Source organism: Manihot esculenta, chromosome 9, assembly GCF_001659605.2.
Source record: "Manihot esculenta cultivar AM560-2 chromosome 9, M.esculenta_v8, whole genome shotgun sequence".
In the NCBI taxonomy this organism is placed as follows: Eukaryota; Viridiplantae; Streptophyta; class Magnoliopsida; order Malpighiales; family Euphorbiaceae; genus Manihot; species Manihot esculenta.
Window position 1 is genome coordinate 3,126,656 of NC_035169.2, and position 22,488 is coordinate 3,149,143.

The window sequence follows — 22,488 nt, forward strand, 5'->3', positions numbered from 1 at the left end:
TAATTGCGTTATTTTCTTTTTTAAGTTTTCTTTTTAAATTAATTTCTCCAATAACGATTTTTTATTTATTATTTTTTTTGTTTTAAACTACTTCTTTTATTCTGCTTGTCATCTAATTTAAATGAAGTTAAGGTATATGTAGATCAAAACCCTATTTGCATATTTTTTTTTAAATTAAGTAAAAAGAAATCAGTTTTAATTAACAAATTCAACGCCCGTTTATATCCATTGAATTTTACAAACGGATTTTATACTTGTTTACGAATCCGTTTACATCCATTTAATTTTACAAATATATTATATATCCATTTATAAATTAAATTGTATTTATTTAATTTTACAAATGTATCACTCGAATACATTTATGTCTAATGCTAAATATGTGAAAAAAAATTAATATATCAATTATATATTTAATCTTTATGTTAATTTATATTTTAATCAAATTTATTTATTTATTTATTTAATTTCAATTTAATACTTGATGAGTTGTAAGATTTACTATTTTTTTCATATTAAATTCCATTTTGTTATGATTTTGATATAAACAATTGATTTTTATTTAATTTTAATTTTGGATAGGTTTTGAGCTGCAAATGAGAAAATGAACAAAAAGATACTGTTTTAGAACTTTTTCTGATTATAAAGTACAACTTTACCCAAAATTATGACCTAACCTTGATGTAATAGCAAATACAATCAGATCAAAATTAATATAAGAATTATCATAGGAGTATAGTTTTATTTTACTTTTTCTTTTAAACGGTGAATAATTATATTTTTATTTAGGAAAATCCTATATAAAGGCTGGTTTAGAAGTATATCTCTCATCTATTCTCTTATCCACACCCTCTTTTTAGTTTCTCTTCAGCCAAGCGCTCCTTCCCCTTCTTCTTTTATTTTTTACAATTTTGTTATAACCCTTAAAGGCTAAACTCCTTCATTCACTTAAAGGTTAATCAAGTTGAGATTTAATTAAGCTGTGAGATTTTATTCTTAATTTCTGTTCATCTCAATTTTTTTTCAATTAATTTCTATTTTTGAGTAGCATCATCTCCTTTAAAAATTTAAGAGGTCTATTAAATCGGAAGATAATATATTATTAATTAACCCAAATAAATATAAAATTATTTAATTGTGTTAATACAAATAGTAATTAATATATTCTTTTATGTTAAAAAACTAATTGATTTAGTTGAAATATTTTGCTTGCTATCATTGATCAAATTTAGGTTCCTTTTCTTAAAACTGTTAATTAATTAAATCTATACGCTTAATAGAATTATTAATTAACTAGAAATTAATTTAAATACTACGTGAATTAATTTAATTTTAAAGAATAATTGGTGAAATTCACTTATTTAAATACTATAATTAAATAATGGACATTTGAGTGAATATTTTTTTTAAATTAATGAATTCGTCCACGTCAGTCAATAAATTTTAATTTTAATTTTTATTCCATTTATATTCATTTAAATTAATGGTTAAATTTTAAATTTTATAAATTCATCCTCTAATTTAACCTTTAATATTTATAAACTTAAACTTATTATTAAAATTTTATCTCAATCTTTTGAATTGTAATTAAATTTATTTATAAATTAATTTTTAATTAAAAACACATAAAAAATAAATAATGAAAGACTGGAGAAACCTCAATTACCTTCCATCACCCATAAATTCTGAAGTTTTATCGCATGCACAGCCCTCCTTATAACTTCCATTTCAATCATTAAGATTAAGATTTTTACAAATTTTAATCAATTACGCATTTATTTCAACATATTTTAATCGTTTTTTTTAATTAGTTAAATTTTCTTGTGAAATATTAATTTTTTTCAGTGAAATTGTTAGTGGTTTTTTAATTTAATAGAAATTTTAACTTTAATTTTAATTTTAAAAAATTAAAAGAAAGCTAGGTCCAAAACATCCTATGTACTGTTTATGCAGTTTAACCACTTATCCATCATCCTTCTCTATCGACTTCCCAGAAACCATAACCCATCCCCGTTCTACACTGTTATAAGGTACAGTTATAATAATTTAATATTATAATAATATAAAAGAATAAATTTAATTTGTTATTAAATAATATTTTTATATGAAAAATTAATAAAAAAATTACAAAATGTGCTGCATATAAACAACTAGTAATGCATATCCTTTCCCAATTTCCTTTTGTTATCCTTACCACTTTACCAGCTGGCAGAGAGCCTTCCTTTTTCGATTCTCTATTTCCTTTCCTCATTCCCAATCTCCGATCCATCCCTAAAATCAACTGACGAGAGATCGATGATGATGATGATGGCTTGGAGGAGGAAGAGCAGGAGCTTCCATCTTCAGCTACAAGGGGCAATTGGTACCATTCAATCTCCATTCCTTTTCTTATTTACCAATTATTGCCATTCTTCTACTTCCACACTTGAAGAAGCACTTTTCTTGACAAATAACTTCAAATCTGCTTCTTTTACGCACCTTGATGATGCCATTGCTTCCTTCAATCATGTAATTCATAAGCATCCTCTGCCTTCTAGGGTTCCATTTAATAGATTCTTATCTGCCCTTGTGAAAATGAAACAATATCACACTGTCCTTTCCATGTCCAAAACAATTGAATTGCTAGGAATCTCTCACGATGTTTATTCTCTTAGCATCTTAATTAATTGCTTCTGCCCCTTACACCTTGTGGATTTTGGCTTCTCTGTTTTTGGTAAGATGCTAAAATTTGGATTGGAGCCTGACGTTGTCACGTTTAATACCTTAATTAATGGGCTTTCTATAGAGAGTAAAATGGACAAAGCATTGGAATTTTTCGATGATATGGTTGCACGTGGTTATCAACCTAATGTTCGTACTTACAGTGTGATAATAAACGTATTGTGTAAATTTGGGAAAACAAATGTGGCTATTGGGCTACTAAAGGAAATGGCTGATAGAGGTTGTGAGCCAGATGTTGTGACATACAATGCAATCATTGACACCCTCTGCAAAGATGAGCTAGTTGGTGAGGCTTTAGAGCTCTTCTCTCAAATGAGGAATAAGGGCATTTCACCTGATGTCATCACTTACACTGGTTTAATTCACGGTGTTTGCAAATTAGGCCAAAAGAACCAAGCTTTGGCCTTGATGAATGAAATGGTGGAGCAGAACATATCACCTGATGTTTATACCTTCAGTGTATTGATTGACGCACTTTGTAAGGATGGAATGGTTTCAGAGGCTCAAAATACATTCAATATAATGATTCAAAGAGGTGTAGAGCCTAATGTGGTCACCTACAATTCCTTAATTGATGGTCTTTGCATTTCAGACCATTTCAAGGAAGCTTTGGCCTTGTTGAAAGAAATGGTGGGGAGGAACATATCCCCTGATGTTTTTACCTTCAATATATTGATCGACACTCTTTGTAAGAAAGGACTGGTTTCAAATGCACAGAATACAATCAAAATAATGATTCAAAGAGGTGTGGAACCTGATGTTGTCACTTATAATTCATTGATGGATGGATATTGTCTGCGCAAGCAAATTGATAAGGCTAGAAAGGTATTTGCTCTGATGATGACCAATGAAATAGCTGACATTTTGAGCTACAGCATTTTGATCAATGGATATTGTAAGTGCAAAATGATAGATGATGCAAAGCAGATTTTTGATGAAATGTCTCATAAAGGTTTAGTTCCTACGGCTGTTACTTATCATACTCTTATAAAGGGTATGTTTCAAGCAGGGAGGCCCCAAAATGCAAAAGAGCTCTTTAAGGATATGTGCTCTTATGGTAAACAACCAAATATAGTAACCTTCTCAATTATGATTGATGGCTTGTGTAGACAGGGGAATCTTGATGAAGCACTCACACTATTGAAAGCAATGGAGAAAAGTCAGTTGAAGCCTAATGTTGTGATCTATAGCAGTCTGATCACTGGTATGTGCAAAGTTGGGAAGATTAATGATGCCAAGGAACTGTTTTCTAGTCTTTTTGAAATTGGTTTACAACCTGATGTTTGTGTATATAATGCAATTATGAAAGGACTCTGCCAACAAGGATTAATGGATGAAGCGTATAAGTTATTTAAAGACATGGAAAAGGTAGGATGTTTACCAAATAGTTGTTGTTATAATATCATCATTCAAGGGTTTCTCAAGCATGAGGATTTACCAAAAGCATCAGAACTAATCAACGAAATGGTTGATAAGGGGTTCTCTGCTGATGATGCTACCACAGAATTGGTAGTACATTTATCGCGGAATAATAATCTCATTCTGAGGCTTTTAAAGGCGCGCAATGAGGGATCAGCAAACTAAAGTTGTTATATCTTGACCATTCAAGTGTATCTTGGAGCGCAACTTGGTAATTACCTTTTTCAAATATAATAGATATGTAATTTAACTAACTTCTTCAAATATCATTTTTAATTTCAATCAGCTGTGATTCTCTTCCACAAAACGAAAATTTCTAACACTGCAAATTACCTCTGGTGGAAACCATGATATGTGTGTGCCTTTCGCTTGAATTCAGACATGGACTAGATCTCTTTGATATAAGATTGTTGATGAATGGAGGTCATGGATTTCTAATCATCAAGTTGCTGGTAAACCCGCCGTCTCCATTACAATTTTTTTTTTTGGCTACTACTACAGCCTTTACTCGATAGCTCAGTCCTAAAATATAGTTCAGAACTAAAACTAATTGGTTCCATACTACAATGCCTAAGAATCTTTATCTATTTTTATTTTTGTGCCCAATGACCTTTCAAAATGCTATCATTTCTCTTGTAGGTACTTGCAAGGATATGACTACAACTTCACCCTTCTAACCATAAAGGTATAAGCAATTCATTTTTGCTTAGTTATTATAATTTTTAATAATAATGAAACTAATGATTATAAACCAGTGTGCTTTAATTGAGAATTGATTTAACAATTATACTACACTATAAATGCAGGGCGCAGGATATACAGTCCTAGAATACAAGGTAAGAGAATCACTAGACTTCTACAGCTGTTGGTTGGATGAAATGTCACTAAAATCATTTGAGTTATTTATATGGTGCATTTTGCGATACATTTGTATGGTGTTATGAATGTGAAACACATTGTTTCTTACTGTTTGAGATGTTAGTTAAGTTAGGCAAGAAAAGTTGTTTTGGTTGTTTCTTTTCTCCTTTCAGCAGTATATAATGAGACATTTTATTTTTTTACCACTTTCTAAACCTTGTAATATCCTTTTTCTTTTTGCTTGATGCATCTTTTTGAAGTTTTTGTGATTCTGCATCCATGGGAAATGGTTTGTTAGAGAAGGTGGGTTTGACAGGGTACATATTGAGAGGTAGGAAATCGATTGCAAAATGATTCAGAACCCAAGAATCTATATCAGTTGTTGTTTACTTTACAAAATTGAATAAACTATGGGATAAACTTGGTGCTTTAAAGCATCATCTAACTATTTGTGAATGTGGTGCTTCTGAAGTATAACACAAGTATAATCTTGCAATATACTTGATAAAATTTTCTTTGAGCTGTTATTTACACACCACCTGCAGTAGGTATCAAGTCTTAAATTAGTTATATATTCAATAAAAAGACATTATTCTCTACATAATATGCTTCTTAAAACAAAATTTTATTCAATTTATTTTAACACCATAATTCTTTTTTTCTTGCAGTTAGTAATTTAACGGTCAGTAACTTATTTTACAAATCACTTTTTCCATAATTTGATCAGTTAAAATGATTTCTTCTGGTGCGTTATTATTTATAAATACTAATAATTACATTGTAAAATTTATAATTTATTTTTATTAATATAATTTATTTAATTAATTTATAATATAATATTTTAATTTACATATAAAATCCACATGTTCACGTCTATTTTAATGGATTAAAAAATTATACAAATATACATTATTTAAAATATTTCAATTTGATTTGTTCGATTAATTTACTACTTTAATTTAAATATATGAAGTTAATATATAAATATATATTATATTACTAATACGTAATTTACTCATATAATTAAAAAATTAGAAAATAATTAATAAATTTATGATTGATATAAAAAAAAGTATATATAATTTGAGTATAATAATTTTTTTTTAAAAATATATATGTTAATGATAATTTTATTAAATAATAGATATTAGCAAATATAATAAAATTTTGAATATTTCAATTACAATAAAAAAATCAACTAAAATGATATATTTTCTTAATTTTATTTTATTATAATTTTTTGGATAACTTTGATTAAATATATTCATATAATAATGTGATATTAAGATAATAGGAGCCCAAATTTAATTGCCTATTTGCAATAATAATGATAATAATAATGATAATAATAATAAAGAGATGAAAAAATAACGGTAAAATATTGTTTAGTTTGTGAAAGTGTTAAATTTGGTTGCAGAGAAATAGAGTGGTTTATTGGAGATTTTGGAACCAAAGGGACATTTATACTTTTTGGAGGGCAAACTCAAAGCGGCAATATAATGATTTATCTGGTTTTAAAGAGAGATAAATCAACGTCAATCAGACTAAGTATCCTACTACAGGTTCTTATACCCCACTTCTGATTAGATTGATAGGAGAATGAGAGATAGCTGAGTTTTAAGAGGTGATTTGTTCAAAGATCACAGGGACAACCAGTTACAAGATTTTGGAGTCGCTTTTATCAAAATGTCAGTTTTAGAGCTATTTATACAAAATTAAATATAAAAGGAAGTTTCTTGCTAGAATCTGATATATTTTTCTATGCTACAAAGTCTTAAGCGAGATAGTTGGCAACATGCTAAAAGGAAAAGCTATAGTTCTGATATTTTTATCTAACAGATTTTACTAACAAAATCTCAGTATCATGCAATACATGGTTTTAATGGTTCAAGCGAATTAGTGGGCAACATGCTAAAAGGAAAAGCTATAGTTCTGATACTTTTATACTAGATTTTACTACGATATACTTTAATTTATTAGTAATTTTAATGAATTTATTAAAGATTTGAAAATCCTTTAATAATTCTTAATATAAAAAGTTGTATAAAAATTCATTAACAGATTTGAAATCTGTTGGTAATCTACTGGTATTACCAACAGATTTAAAAATTTGTTGGAAATTTATAAATTTATAAAATAATTGGTGTTGGAATTTACTAACAGACTTAAAATTTATTAGTAAATCACTAGTAATTTTAATCTGTTAGTAAATTTAGGGGTGTAAATGAAACAAACCGTTTGTAAGCTATTCGAGATTCGACTCGATAAAAGCTTGACCGAGTTCGACTCAATAAAAGCTTGACCGAGTTCGACTCGATTTCTAAATGATCCAAACTCGAACTTAATTTTTAGGCTTGTTTAGTAAACGAAACAAACTTAAACTCCATAGTATTCGTCTCGTTAAGACTCGTGAGCTCGGCTCGCGTTCAAATTTATGAGCAAACTCGTGAATAGTCTCGTTATGCAGGCTGAGATTAATATCATAAGAGAAATAAATTTAAATCCTGCATATACTTTCATGAGCCAAATCTAAATTTTATAAAGTTTAATTTTATATTGTTTAATTATACTATTAAAACTTGCATATATTTGGATCGTTAAGAGCTCATCTTTATAAATTTACTAGCTAATTTATATATGTGAAGGTCAGCTGCTTGCTTGATTTGGGACGTCCCACATCGACGAAGTACGGAAAATCAAATCTATATGTAATAGTTAGTACGAAACTACTAAATAATTTAAGTTAACCATTCTAAGTCAGGTGAAAAGTGGATTCAAAAGTTATTTGAATTATTAATACTTAACTCATCTAAATTCAGTGCGAGATCGAAATGAGTAAAACTCGAATTCAGCTTGAACTTAAAAAAATTTTAACGAACTAAATTTGAACTCTTTAAAACTCAGCTCTACTCTTCGTTTACACCCTAAGTAAATTTTTAAAAGTATTTAAATTACTAACGGATTTAAAAATTCGTTACTAAATTTTATTAGCAAATTAATAAGTATTAAATTTATTAACGATGCTATCTGCTAGTTAATTCTTTGATAAATTTAAAATAAAATTTTACATAAAATTTCTGCGTTCTTTTTTTATAACTCATATTTTTCAGTTACCAACAAATTTACTACCAGATTTTAAATCCATTGGTAATTTTTGGAGAAAAAAAAGGTTGTTTTTTTTTTCAAAATTTAGTAACAAATTACAAATTTATTAGTAATTTGTGTTTATAAATATAACACAAGCTCTTGTGCTTTTATCATTCATTCATTTTATCATCTATCTGCCTTTGTTCCATTTTTTCCCTTTCTCTCATATTTTTTTTTTATTACTTTCTTTCATTTCATTTTTTTATATCATAAGTTTTTTTCTTTTTTTTTTTTCGTTTCTTATCCTATTTTCTATCATTCTCTTTTCTCTTCTATTATTTTTTTTTCATTCTTCATAATTGTCCTTTCATTTTCTCTATACTTTTCATTCATATTAGTTTTTTTAATATTATTTTCTTTTAACATATTTTTTCTATTTACATTTTTTCTATTATTTTCTCTTTATTTATTTTCTTTTCTAATCATCTTTCACGTTTTTTTCACTTATCTAATCATCTTTTTTACCGGACTCTCATTCATTCTTCTTTTTCATAATTTTTATTTTTCTATTATTTTCTTTATTTTTCTTTCTTTTTTATTATTTTCTCATTTTATACTATTTACTTTTTTTTATTTTCACTTTTTTGGATATAAATTAAAAACTTAATAACAATAATAATATAATTTTAAGTCTTATTAAACTAATAAAAACTTATTTAAACTCTCAATACATTTACTAATAAATTGCAATTCGTTAATAATTTACTAACGGATTTCACATCTGTTAATAAATTATTTTTCTCTTATACTAACGAATTTAAAATTTGTTAATAATTTAAAATCTGTTAGTAATAATAGCGGAAATTCCATTAATAAATCCACTAGTTTACTGATGAACTTAAAAACTGTTGGTAAAAATTTAACACCGAACTTTTTAACAACGTATTGTAATTTGTTAGTAATCCATTATTAATTTATTTACCAATGGATTTTTATTAGATTGCCAAAGGAAAAATCACTGCATTATTAATACAAATTAAGAAGTTTGTTGATTCTTATCTTTACAATAACGTGTCTTTTAAACTCTTAAGAATTTTGAAGCTAAAATTGAAGAAACATTCATAATGTTGTATTTCTCCTTTGGTTGAAACTGTTATTCATGCAAGGTGATTTTTTTCTGTTATCACACTTTGGATTGATGTTTGTTATTGGAATGCATATGATTATTTTATTGATATAAAATAAATATAAAGAATATATAGTTAAAAAGATAATTATAGTTATGGATCCATTCGTGTCATTTAATTTTACTATCGATTTATAAATCGATTTGTAAATTATAAGAAACGAAGAGTTCTAATAATATAATACACTGTATATTAAATCCATAAAAATAATTTAATTATTATAAATTTAAGTTAATATTATTAATAATAAAATAAAATTTAAAATGCAAAATATATTTAGTGAGTTTAACATTTCAAAATTTTATTATTTTGAAATAATTTTATATATTAATTTTTTACTGATATTAATTAAAATTATAATATTATTCAAATAAAATGTCAAAATAAAAATGTGCCAAACAGTTCTCATGAGAGTTAAGCTTTGTAAAAAAAATTAATTTTTATTATACAAAAATAAAGTAATTAATAATAAAAAATTATATAACGTTACTCATTTTAAATTTCTAATTATATACAATTAGACTATAATAATATTTTTAAAAATATACATTGATAATTATTTATTAAATAAGGAATATTATTTAATAAAATAAAAAATCAATATTCTACAATTATATTTTATAATATTTTATTTTAAAATATAAAATTAACAAAATTAATTAATTTTTAAATAAATTTAATTAAATATAAGGTACGGTTATAATAAAATATTATTTTTATGAAAATAAATTTAATTAAGTCTCTATATTTTTATTAAGAGTCAAATAAATTTAATTTAAAATTTTTAAAATTTTAAGCTAATTAACCTATGTAATTTTATTAAAAGCTAAATAGATTCTAACTTAAAATTATTTTTAATAATAAAATATTATTTTTATAATTTAAAATATTAAAATTTAGTATTTTAATTATCATAAAAATTTTAAAAAATATATAAATATAATAAATAATTTCTAAAATTATAAAAAAAAAGTTTTATCATGTAAAAATTTTTATTATTAAAAAATAATATTAAGTTAGATTATGATTTATTTGACTTTTGAGTAATAATATAGAGATTTAATTTATCTAAAATTTTGAATTAAAATTATTTAACTCTTCAATGAAAGTGAGACTTAATTGGATTTATATTTATAAAATTATTATTATAAAATGATAAATTTAATTTGTTATTAAATAATATTTTTATTTGAAAAATTAATAAAAAAAATTACAAAATGTGGCGCATATAAACAATTCCCAATTTCCTTTTGTTATCCTTACCACTTTACCAGCAGGCAGAGAGCCTTCCTTTCCCGATTCTCTATTTCCTTTCCTCATTCCCAATCTTCGATCCTTCCCTAAAAACAACTGACGAGAGATCGATGACGATGAAGATGCCTTGGAGGAGGAAGAGCAGGAGCTTCTATCTTCAGCTACAAGGGACAATTGGTACCATTCAATCTCCATTCCTATTCTTATTTACCAATTATTGCCATTCTTCTACTTCCACACTTGAAGATGCACGCTTCTTGACAAATAACTTCAAATCTGCTTCTTTTACCCACCTTGATGATGCCATTGCTTCCTTCAATCATGTAATTCATATGCATCCTCTTCCTTCTAGGGCTCAATTTAGTAGATTCTTATCTGCCCTTGTGAAAATGAAACAATATCACACTGTCTTTTCCATGTCCAAAACAATTGAATTGGTAGGAATCTCTCACGATGTTTATTCTATTAACATCTTAATTAATTGCTTCTGCCGTTTACATCTTGTGGATTTTGGCTTCTCTGTTTTCGGGAAGATGTTCAAATTCGGATTGGAGCCTACCACTGTGACATTTACTACCTTAATTAATGGGCTTTGTATGGAGAGTAAAATCGATAAAGCAGTGGAATTTTTTGATGATATGGTTGCACGTGGTTATCAACCTGATGTTCGTACTTACAGTACGATAATAAACGGAATGTGTAAATTTGGGAAAACAAATGTGGCTATTGGGCTACTAAAGGGAATGGCTGATAGAGGTTGTGAGCCAAATGTTGTGACATACAATGCAATCATTGACGCACTTTGCAAGGATGAGCTAGTTGGTGAGGCTTTAGAGCTCTTCTCTCAAATGAGGAATAAGGGCATTTCACCTGATGTCATCACTTACACTGGTTTAATTCACGGTGTTTGCAAATTAGGCCAAAAGAACCAAGCTTTGGCCTTGATGAATGAAATGGTGGAGCAGAACATATCACCTGATGTTTATACCTTCAATGTATTGATTGACGCTCTTTGTAAGGATGGAATGGTTTCAGAGGCTCAAAATACATTCAATGTAATGATTCAAAGAGGTGTAGAGCCTGATGTGGTCACCTACAATTCCTTAATTGATGGTCTTTGCATTTCAGACCAATTCAAGGAAGCTTTGGCCTTGTTGAAAGAAATGGTGGGGAGGAACATATCCCCTAGTGTTTTTACCTTCAATATATTGATCGACACTCTTTGTAAGAAAGGACTGGTTTCAAATGCACTGAAAATAATCAAGATAATGATTCAAAGAGGTGTGGAACCTGATGTTGTCACTTATAATTCATTGATGGATGGATATTGTCTGTGCAAACAAATTGATAAGGCTAGAAAGGTATTTGATCTGATGGTGACCAATGAAATAGCTGACATTTTAGGCTACAACATTTTGATCAATGGATATTGTAAGTGCAAAATGATAGATGATGCAGAGGAACTTTTTGATGAAATGTCTCATAAAGGTTTAGTTCCTGATGTTGTTACTTATCATACTCTTATAAAGGGTATGTTTCAAGCAGGGAGGCCCCAAAATGCAAAAGAGCTTTTTAAGGATATGTGCTCTCATGGTCAACAGCCAGATATAGTAACCTTCTCAATTATGATTGATGGCTTGTGTAGACAGGGGAATCTCGATGAGGCACTCACACTATTGAAAGCAATGGAGAAAAGTCAGTTGAAGCCTAATGTTGTGATCTATAGCAGTCTGATCAATGGTATGTGCAAAGTTGGGAAGATTAATGATGCCAAGGAACTTTTTTCTAGTCTTTTTGAAATTGGTTTACAACCTGATGTTTATGTATATAACGCAATTATGAAAGGACTCTGCCAACAAGGATTAATGGATGAAGCGTATAAGGTATTTAAAGACATGGAAAAGGTAGGATGTTTACCAGATAATTGTTGTTATAATATCATCATTCAAGGGTTTCTCAAGCATGAGGATTTACCAAAAGCATCAGAACTAATCAACGAAATGGTTGATAAGGGGTTCTCTGCTGATGCTGCTACCACAGAATTGGTAGTACATTTATCGCTGAATAATGATCTCATTCTAAGCAAACTACGAAATCGTTCTGAGGCTTCTAAAGGTGTGCAATGAGGGATTAGCAAATTAAAGTTGTTATATCTTGACCGTTCAAGGGTGTCTTGGAGAGAAACTTGGTAATTTGCCTTCTTCAAATGTAGTAGGTATGTAATTTAACTAACTTCTTTAAATTTCATTTTTAATTTCAATCAGCTATGATTCTCTTTCACAAAATGAAAATTTCTAACACCGTAAATTACCTGCAGCGGAAACCATGATATGTGTGTTCCTTTCGCTTGAACTCAGACATGGACTAGATCTCTTTGGATATAAGGTTGTTGATGACTGGAGGTCATAGATTTCTAATGATCAAGTTGCTGGTAAACTCACCATCTTCCTTACAATTTTTTTTGGGCTGCTACTACAGCCTAAACTCGAGAGCTCAGTCCTAAGAATGAGTTGAGAACTAAAACTAATTGATTCCATGCTACAATGCTTAAGAATCTTTATCTATTTTACTTTTGTGCTCAATAACCTTTTAAGATGCTATCAATTTTCTTGTAGCTACTTGCTAGGATATGATTACAACTTCACCTTTCTAAACATAAAGGTATAAGCAATTCATTTTTGATTGATTATTATATTTTTAATAATAGTGAAAATAGTGATTAGAAACAAGTGGAGCTTTAATGGAGAATTGATTTAGCAACTAGACTACCCTATAAATGCAGGGTGCAGGATATGCAGCCCCATAATACAAGTGTAGTGGTTGAGAAATCTACCATTTTTTTTTATCGGTTTCTTGGTTGACAGAAATCTAGCAATTATAGTTGTTGAGATTGTTGAATCATGTGATAGTAAATTAGTTACAATGGCTGTATATTAAGGAAAAATACTTAGGAAATCATCTCTGTATGATATATCTTTATGATATAATAATAATACAATCAAGTATGATCATTTTGTCAATATGGTATATAACAAATATATTTTAGACCACCTATTGAGTTATTTATATGGTGCATTTTGTGATACGTTTGTATGGTGTTATGAAGGGGAAACACATTGTTTCTTACTGTTTGAGAAAAGTTAGGCAAGAAAAGTTGCTTTGGTTGTTTCTTTTCTCCTTTCAGCTGTACATTAAGCGAGATTTTGTGTTTAGCACATTGTAAACTTTGTAATATACTCAATAAAATTTTCTTTGAGCTTTTGTTTAGACATGGTATTTTTCTTTTTGCTTGCTGCGTAATTGTTGAAGTTTTTTTTATTCTGCATCCATGGCAAATGGAAGTGTTAGTTTTGTCAGAGAAGATAAGGTTTGACAGGGTACATATTGAGAGGTAGGAAACCAATTGCAAAATGATTCAGATCCTTTGAGTCTTCAAAACACAGATAATCCAGGTATGATCTTTATATCTGCACCTTTAAATGGACTAAATTATTTGAGTTGGAGTATATCTATGACACTTGCTTTAAGAGCAAAGCCAAGTTAGGATTTGTAAATCGTAGTGTGCAAATTCCTCCTGTTGGCTCCACTGGTTTTGAGAAGTTGATGAGAGTTGATAGCATGATGAGTTAGATTTTGAATTCCATCTCTAAGGATCTAGTGGAAGTTTTTTGTATGCATATAGTGCAAAGGATTTATGGGAGGAAATTAGAAGAAAGATTTAAAGGACCTATGTTAGTTGGTGTTTTCTTTACAAAATTGAAGAAACTATGGGATAAACTTGGTGTTTGAAAGCATCATCTAACTATTTGTGAATGTGGTGCTTTTGAAGTATAGCTTGAGAGAGAGAATTAATGAGTTGTAAAGCTTTTGTAAAGAGTTTCAGGTAGATTATGTGGCATTTGTAAAGCTTTTGGGCACATAGATACCCTGGTTGGTTTAAAAATTATAAGCAAAAGAAGATTGGCTTTAACAATGAAAATCATACTTATGGAACCACTGAGGACCTTCGGAACTCACATCAGTTATGGAACCACTGAGGACCTTCGGAACTCACATCAGTTATGGAACCACTGAGGACCTTCGGAACTCACATCAATTGTAGAGTGTGCGTGTATAGGATTTAGATGAAATTAAGGACTTTGTCAAATATATTTTTGATACTGTATAAACACAATTATAATTTATTCCGATCTTTCTAGATGACTTTGATTAAATATTTTCATGTAATAATGTGATATTATGATAATAAGAGACCAAATTTAATTTGCTATTTAAAATGATAATAATAATAATTGTTATTATTATATTATATATAAAAATATTAAAAAATATAAAAATAATAGTAAAATATTGTTTAGTCTTTGAAGTATACTAAAATCTCCACTTTAGTCCATGTATTTTGAATGTTCAGCCCTACAGATTATGTGAAAGTCAATATAATGAGAAACTTTAATACCTAGATTACTTATGGTAATCGGAGAGAGAAGTAAAAGCATTTTCCTTTATTATCTTTGTCCATATAAAACACATCATCACCTGTCTAAAGAGAGTGGATTAGAGCAATGTCAGAAAACATTCATTTATAAAGTGTTAAATAATGTTTTCTAAAGTGTTAAATTTGGTTGCACAAAAATAGGGTGGAGGTTTTGGAACTAGAGAACACATATTTTGGAAGGTAAACTCAAAGTGGCAATAGGGTGATTCAGGGGAGATATATGAAGGTCAATCAGACTAAGAGTCTGATTAGATTCGTAGGAGGAGAGATAGTTTGGCTTCGAGAGGTTGTTTGTTTAGAGATTACATGGACAATTAGGGTTTTTCTGTTGCTTTTGTCAAATTGCTAGTTTTAGTAATCAAATATATTTTTTCTATCGCTAATAGTCATTTAAGACTTTAAAGACTTTTAGGTTCAATCGAGCTCTCAACTTTCAATTTGAGTTCAGTAACTCTAAATTTAATGGTGTTAATTAACAAAGTTAAATAAATAAGTAAAGTAAGTTTTAGGGAATCAAATATTAATTTTATATTTAAAATAATTAAAATAAAACTAATAAATCATTTATAAAAAGTGAATATATAAAATCTAACCTCTTAACTTTCAATTTGAGTCTAATAACTCTAAATTTAACGGTGTTAATTAACAAAGTCAAATAAATAAATAAAGTAATTTTTTAAGGAATCAAATATTAATTTTATATTTAAAGTAATTAAAATAAAACTAATAAATAATTTATAAAAAGTGAATATATAAAATCTAACCCTGTTTCATTCCATCCTCATCTGTTACTTCATTATCCACAAATCCATATCTCATTTAACCTCATTTTCTCTACCACTATGGTTTATTTACCCACCCAATCTCAAAGCATTATTACTCAGTATCTTTCTTCTTGCATCTCTAGCATCTCTTCTCTTAATTCAGCTAACACAAGTGACTTAGAAGTGCTCTTTAAGCTTCCTTTATATGCCGCCGTCAATGTACCCTTCAAACTCAAGAACTACTTTCATGTTAGTTGAAAATACTAATAATACTACTATGGTCAAGATGTGAGTAGGTTTGTGAATTTATGATTGATGACGCTGTGGATCTTTCTTTCATGGCGGTTTGTGAAGGTGAAATGATAAATATGGTGAAACGATAAAGTTTATCAACTTCCAAGATGAATGGCCTGAAAATATGACTCTCTATAGTCATCACTAATTAAGAAAACATGTTTAGATTTTTTAAGTTAGTTTTGAAGATAAGATGTTACTGCAGTTTTGGAGATAATGTTTTTGATTTTTCAATTTTAAAAATTTAAAAATATTTTAATGGATTAACATTTAATAGAGTTATGTTTTAATTATTGATTTGGATTTAATTTGCTTAAAATAATAATATATATAGGATAATTAGGTCAAAATTGAAAGTTAAAGGGGTTCGATTCGACCTAAAAAATATTTAAAAACTTAATTTACTATTGACTAATAGTTAAGGGGTTAAAATGAGTCTGTTGTCTAAAAAAAATCTGGCAGGTTTATTCTCTTAGAATAGGAGTAGGCATCCAAAAGGGAATTACAATTTATTCCTCCAGCATTTATGAATGGATAGAAGATTATTCCTCCAGCATTTATGAATGGATAGAAGATTGTAAAATTTAATGTGTAGAGTGAATATGTGAGATAGAGGAAAATAAGGAGTATATTTGAAATGAATCATTGAGTTCAATAGATTGAGAGTTTTACTATGAGCAAATAGAAGAAGTATAGTTTAAACTCTCTCTTTTATAAAAGATAATATTTACTAGTTTAATTTCTAACTTGAAGAGATTAAGATGAGTTTTTGAGAATAGATTCTATATTTTTGATAAAAAAAAACCCTTAATTTTGATGCAATGCAAGGGAATGTGGAGAAAAGGCACAAGAATAAATGTGGCAACTTAAAAATAAAAAAGTGGATGGGAATAAGGGTGACAATATTAAGAGGTGGTAATCGTGGCTGGGAATATAAATAAATGAAGGAAAATGGAAGAGAGTGGTGGAAAGTGGGAAAGGAAAAGAGAAAATATAAATGAAGGAAAATGGAAGAGAAAATATATATAGTGGTATAAGAGAAAATTATTAATTATATAATATCGTAACATGGAGATTGAAGAGTATTTTTTGTGTTTTTTTTTTCGTATATATAGTTTACGCGAATTGATTGAAAAATCGATGAAATATGCCGTTATTTTATATCGATAATTATGAAAATTTTATAATAAATATATATTTTTAATTATTTTATATATAATATTATTTTAAAATAAATAATATATTTATTATAAAATATTTATAATTATTATTGTAAAATAAATTTAAAGATGTGAATTATATATTTAACAATTAAATTATTTATTTTTAATTTTAATTTTAAAAATTTATTAAAATTATATCTAAACATAAATATTAAATCAATTTATCTAAAAGTTAAACGTCTGTCTGAATTAAAATGTAAATTATATAAATATTAGATTTTTTTAATTAATTGATCAATTAAAAAATAATTATAATAATACACATGCCAATTAAATGATTAAAATAAAATTATATTAAAATGTAAAGATGGGATCAATTAAATTAAAATTAAAAAAATTTATATTTTACACACACACGTATTTAGGCAATTAAACAATAGTTTAATGATAAATAATTAAGCTCCTATTTATTATTTAAATTGTCAAAACTACATTTGCATGGATTAATAATTCTATGGTTATTTTATATTAGCATTATTATTTAAAATTTAAAACTTCCTACTTAAAAGATTATCAAAATATGAATATTTTTAATATTGAATATTTGAATATTATACATAGAAATAATTTATATATTATAAATTTAAGTTAATATTATTAATAATAAAATAAAATAACAAATAAAAGTTAAAATGCAAAATACATTTAGTGAGTTTAACATTTCAAAATTTTATTATTTTGAAATAATTTTATATATTAATTTTTTACTGATATTAATTAAAATTGTAATATTATTCAAATAAAATGTCAAAATAAAATCGTGCCAAATAGTTCTCATGAGAGTTAAACTTTGTAAAAGAAATTAATTTTTATTATACTAAAATAAAATAAAGCAATTAATAATAAAAAATTATATAAAGTTAGTCATTTTAAATTTCTAATTATATTAGAGTAAAATTAAACAATAAACTATTTATTTTTTTCCTCATCTATATTATATACAATTAGACTATAATAATATTTTTAAAATAATACATTGATAATTATTTATTAAATAAGGAATATTATTTAATAAAATAAAAAATCAATATTCTACAATTATATTTATAATATTTTATTAAAAAAATAAAATTAACAAAATTAATTAATTTTTAACTAAATTTAATTAAATATACGGTTATAATAAAACATTATTTTTACGAAAATAAATTTAATTAAGTCTTTATTTTTATTAAGAGTCAAATAAATTTAATTTAAAATTTCTAAAATTTTAAGTTAATTAAACTATATAATTTTATTAAGAGCTAAATAGATTCTAACTTAATATTATTTTTTTAACAGTAAAATATTATTTTTATAATTTAAAATATTAAAATATTAATATTTTAATTATCATAAAAATTTTAAAAAATATATAAATATAATAAATAATTTTTAAAACTATAAAAATAAAGTTTTATTATATAAGAATTTTTATTATTATAAAATAATATTATATAATATTATATTAAATTATGACTTATTTGACTCGTATATAATAGTATAGAGATTTAATTTATTCAAAATTTTAAATTAAAATTATTTGACTCTTAAATAAAAGTGGAGACTTAATTGGATTTATATTTAAAAAAGTATTATTATAAAATGATAAATTTAATTTGTTATTAAATAATATTTTTATATGAAAAATTAATAAAAAAATTACAAAATGTGGCGCATATAAACAATTCCCAATTTCCTTTTGTTATCCTTACCACTTTACCAGCAGGCTCTGCCTTCCTTTCCGGATTCTCTATTTCCTTTCCTCATTCCCAATCTTCGATCCTTCCCTAAAAACAACTGACGAGAGATCGATGATGATGAAGATGCCTTGGAGGAGGAAGAGCAGGAGCTTCCATCTTCAGCTACAAGGGGCAATTGGTACCATTCAATCTCCATTCCTATCCTTATTTACCAATTATTGCCGTTCTTCTACTTCCACACTTGAAGATGCACGCTTCTTGACAAATAATTTCAAATCTGCTTCTTTTACTCACCTTGATGATGCCATTGCTTCCTTTAATCATGTAATTCATATGAATCCTCTGCCTTCTAGGGTTCATTTTAATAGATTCATATCTGCCCTCCTGAAAATGAAACAATATCACACTGTCTTTTCCATGTCCAAAACAATTGAATTGCTAGGAATCTCACACGATGTTTATTCTCTTAACATCTTAATTAATTGCTTCTGCCATTTACACCTTGTGGATTTTGGCTTCTCTGTTTTTGGTAAGATGCTCAAATTCGGATTGGAGCCTACCACTGTGACATTTAATACCTTTATTAATGGGCTCTGTATGGAGAGTAAAATCGATAAAGCAGTGGAATTTTTCGATGATATGGTTGCACGTGGTTATCAACCTGATGTTTATACTTACAGTACGATAATAAACGGAATGTGTAAATTTGGGAAAACAAATGTGGCTATTGGGCTACTAAAGGGAATGGCTGATAGAGGTTGTGAGCCAAATGTTGTGACATACAGTGCAATCATTGACGCCCTTTGCAAGGATGAGCTAGTTGGTGAGGCTTTAGAGCTCTTCTCTCAAATGAGGAATAAGGGCATTTCATCTAATGTCATCACTTACACTAGTTTAATTCATGGTGTTTGCAAATTAGGCCAAAAGAACCAAGCTTTGGCCTTAATGAATGAAATGGTGGAGCAGAACATATTACCAAATGTTTATACCTTTAATGTATTGATTGATGCTCTTTGTAAGGATGGAATGGTTTCAGAGGCTCAAAATACATTCAATGTAATGATTCAAAGAGGTGTAGAGCCTGATGTGGTCACCTACAATTCCTTAATCGATGGTCTTTGCATTTCAGACCAATTGAACGAAGCTTTGGCCTTGTTGAAAGAAATGGTGGGGAGGAACATATCCCCTGATGTTTTTACCTTTAATATATTGATCCACACTCTTTGTAAGAAAGGACTGGTTTCAATTGCACAGAATATAATCAAAATAATGATTCAAAGAGCTGTGGAACCTGATGTGGTCACTTATAATTCATTGATGGATGGATATTGTCTGTGCAAGCAAATTGATAAGGCTAGAAAGCTATTTGATCTGATGGTGACCAATGAAATAGCTGACATTTTTAGCTACAGCATTTTGATCAATGGATATTGTAAGTGCAAAATGATAGATGATGCAAATGAGTTTTTTGATGAAATGTCTCATAAAGGTTTAGTTCCTGATGTTGTTACTTATTCTACTCTTATAAAGGGTATGTTTCAAGCAGGGAGGCCCCAAACTGCAAAAGAGCTCTTTAAGAATATGTGCTCTCATGGTCAACAGCCAAATACAGTAACCTTCTCAATTATGATTAATGGCTTGTGTAGACAGGGGAATCTGGATGAAGCACTCACCCTATTGAAAGAAATGGGGGAAAGTCAGTTGAAGCCTAATCTTGTGACCTATTCCATTCTGATCAATGGTATGTGCAAAGCTGGCAAGATTAATGATGCCAAGGAACTTTTTTCTAGTCTTTTTGAAATTGGTTTACAACCTGATGTTTATGTATATAGTGCAATTATGAAAGGACTATGCCAACAAGGATTAATGGATGAAGCATATAAGATTTTTAGAGACATGGAAAAGGGAGGATGTTTACCGAATAATTATTCTTATAATATCATCATTCAAGGGTTTCTCAAGCATGAGGATTTACCAAAAGCATCAGAACTATTCAACGAAATGGTTGATAAGGGGTTCTCTACTGATGTTGCTACCACAGAATTGGTAGTACATTTATCGCAGAATAATGATCTCATTCTAAGCAAACTACGTAATCGTTATGAGGCTTCTAAAGGGGTGCAATGAGGGATCAGCAAACTAAAGTTGTTTTATCTTGACCATTCAAGGGTGTCTTGGAGAGAAACTTGGTAATTACCTTCTTCAAATGTAGTAGATATGTAATTTAACTAACTTCTTCAAATTTCATTTTTAATTTGAATCAGCTATGATTCTCTTCCCCAAATTAAAAATTTCTAATGCTGTAAATTACTTGCAGTGGGAACCATGATATGTGTGTGCCTTTCAATCAGACATGGACTAGATCTCTTTGGATATAAGACTGTTAATGAATGGAGGTCATAGTATAACACCCCTACCCGGTTATTTAATTAACCGAGCCGGAGATATCACATTTTATAACAGTTCTCTTTTTTTTTTTTATTTACAAAATTAATTTAGTTAAGTGGCTAGTATTAAGCCACTTGTCTCTAAATTAAAATTTAATTTACCTTTTTTTTTATTCTTATTCTTTTATTTATTTATTTATTTTTATTTTATTTATTTTATTTATATATATGGTTTTTTAGGATGTTACACAGATTTCTAATGATCAGGTTGCTGGTAAACCCTCCATCTTCCTTGCAATTTTTTTTGGGCTGCCACTACCAATTTTAGTCGTTGAGATTGTTGAATCATGTGATAGTAAATTAGGTACAATAGCTGTATATTAAGGAAAAATACATAGGAAATCATTTCTGTATGATATATCTTTATTATATAATAATAATACAATCAAGTATGATCATTTTGTCAATATGGTATATAACAAATATGTTTTAGTGTTGGACCACCTATTGAGTTGTTTATATGGTGCATTTTGTGATACGTTTGTATGGTGTTATGAAGGCGACACATTGTTTCTTACTGTTTGAGAAAAGTTGGGCAAGAAAAGTTGCTTTGGTTGTTTCTTTTCTCCTTTCAGCTGTACATTAAGCGAGATTTTGTGTTTAGCACATTGTAAACCTTGTAATATACTCAATAAAATTTTCTTTGAGCTTTTGTTTATACATGGTATTTTTCTTTTTGCTTGCTGCGTAATTCTTGAAGATTTTTTTTTTTTTTATTCTGCATCCATGGCAAATGGAAGTGTTAGTTTTGTTAGAGAAGGTAGGGTTCGACAGGGTACATATTGAGAGGTAGGAAACCAATTGCAAATAATTCAGATCCTTTGAGTCTTTAAAACTCGGATAATCCAGGTTTGATCTTTATATCTGCACATTTAAATGGACTAAATTATTGGAGTTGGAGTATATCTATGACGCTTTAAGAGCAAAAGTAAAGTTAGGATTTGTAAATCGTAGTGTGCAAATTCCTCCTGTTGGCCCCACTGGTTTTGAGAAGTGGATTAGAGTTGATAGCATGGTGAGTTAGATTTTGAATTCCATCTCTAAGGATCTAGTGGAA

The 22,488-nt window shown here is 27.9% G+C and overlaps 3 protein-coding genes across 4 annotated transcripts; all 3 read left to right on the plus strand.

Moving 5' to 3' along the window:
- The first annotated feature begins 2,368 nt into the window (after positions 1-2,368).
- On the plus strand, positions 2,369-5,204 carry LOC122724530 (putative pentatricopeptide repeat-containing protein At1g12700, mitochondrial). Its single transcript, XM_043959771.1, has 3 exons — positions 2,369-4,592; positions 4,780-4,825; positions 4,947-5,204. The coding sequence occupies exon 1, from the start codon at positions 2,575-2,577 to the stop codon at positions 4,303-4,305; it is 1,731 nt and encodes a 576-aa protein (XP_043815706.1). The 5' UTR covers positions 2,369-2,574; the 3' UTR covers positions 4,306-4,592; positions 4,780-4,825; positions 4,947-5,204.
- A 5,314-nt stretch (positions 5,205-10,518) lies between these two features.
- On the plus strand, positions 10,519-22,089 carry LOC122724662 (pentatricopeptide repeat-containing protein At1g63330-like). Of its 2 annotated transcripts, XM_043960325.1 has the most exons (3): positions 10,519-12,741; positions 12,844-12,928; positions 21,381-22,089. In XM_043960325.1, exon 1 carries the CDS (start codon positions 10,637-10,639, stop codon positions 12,650-12,652), a length of 2,016 nt encoding a protein of 671 aa, XP_043816260.1. In that variant the 5' UTR covers positions 10,519-10,636; the 3' UTR covers positions 12,653-12,741; positions 12,844-12,928; positions 21,381-22,089. The 2 variants fall into 2 exon arrangements, with proteins under 2 accessions (XP_043816260.1, XP_043816259.1); XM_043960324.1 differs by lacking the exon at positions 21,381-22,089 and having other exon boundaries at positions 12,844-14,682.
- LOC110622806 (pentatricopeptide repeat-containing protein At3g22470, mitochondrial) lies at positions 19,519-21,111 on the plus strand. The gene has a single exon (XM_021767466.2). The coding sequence runs from the start codon at positions 19,519-19,521 to the stop codon at positions 21,109-21,111; it is 1,593 nt and encodes a 530-aa protein (XP_021623158.2).
- Positions 22,090-22,488: the final 399 nt, after the last annotated feature.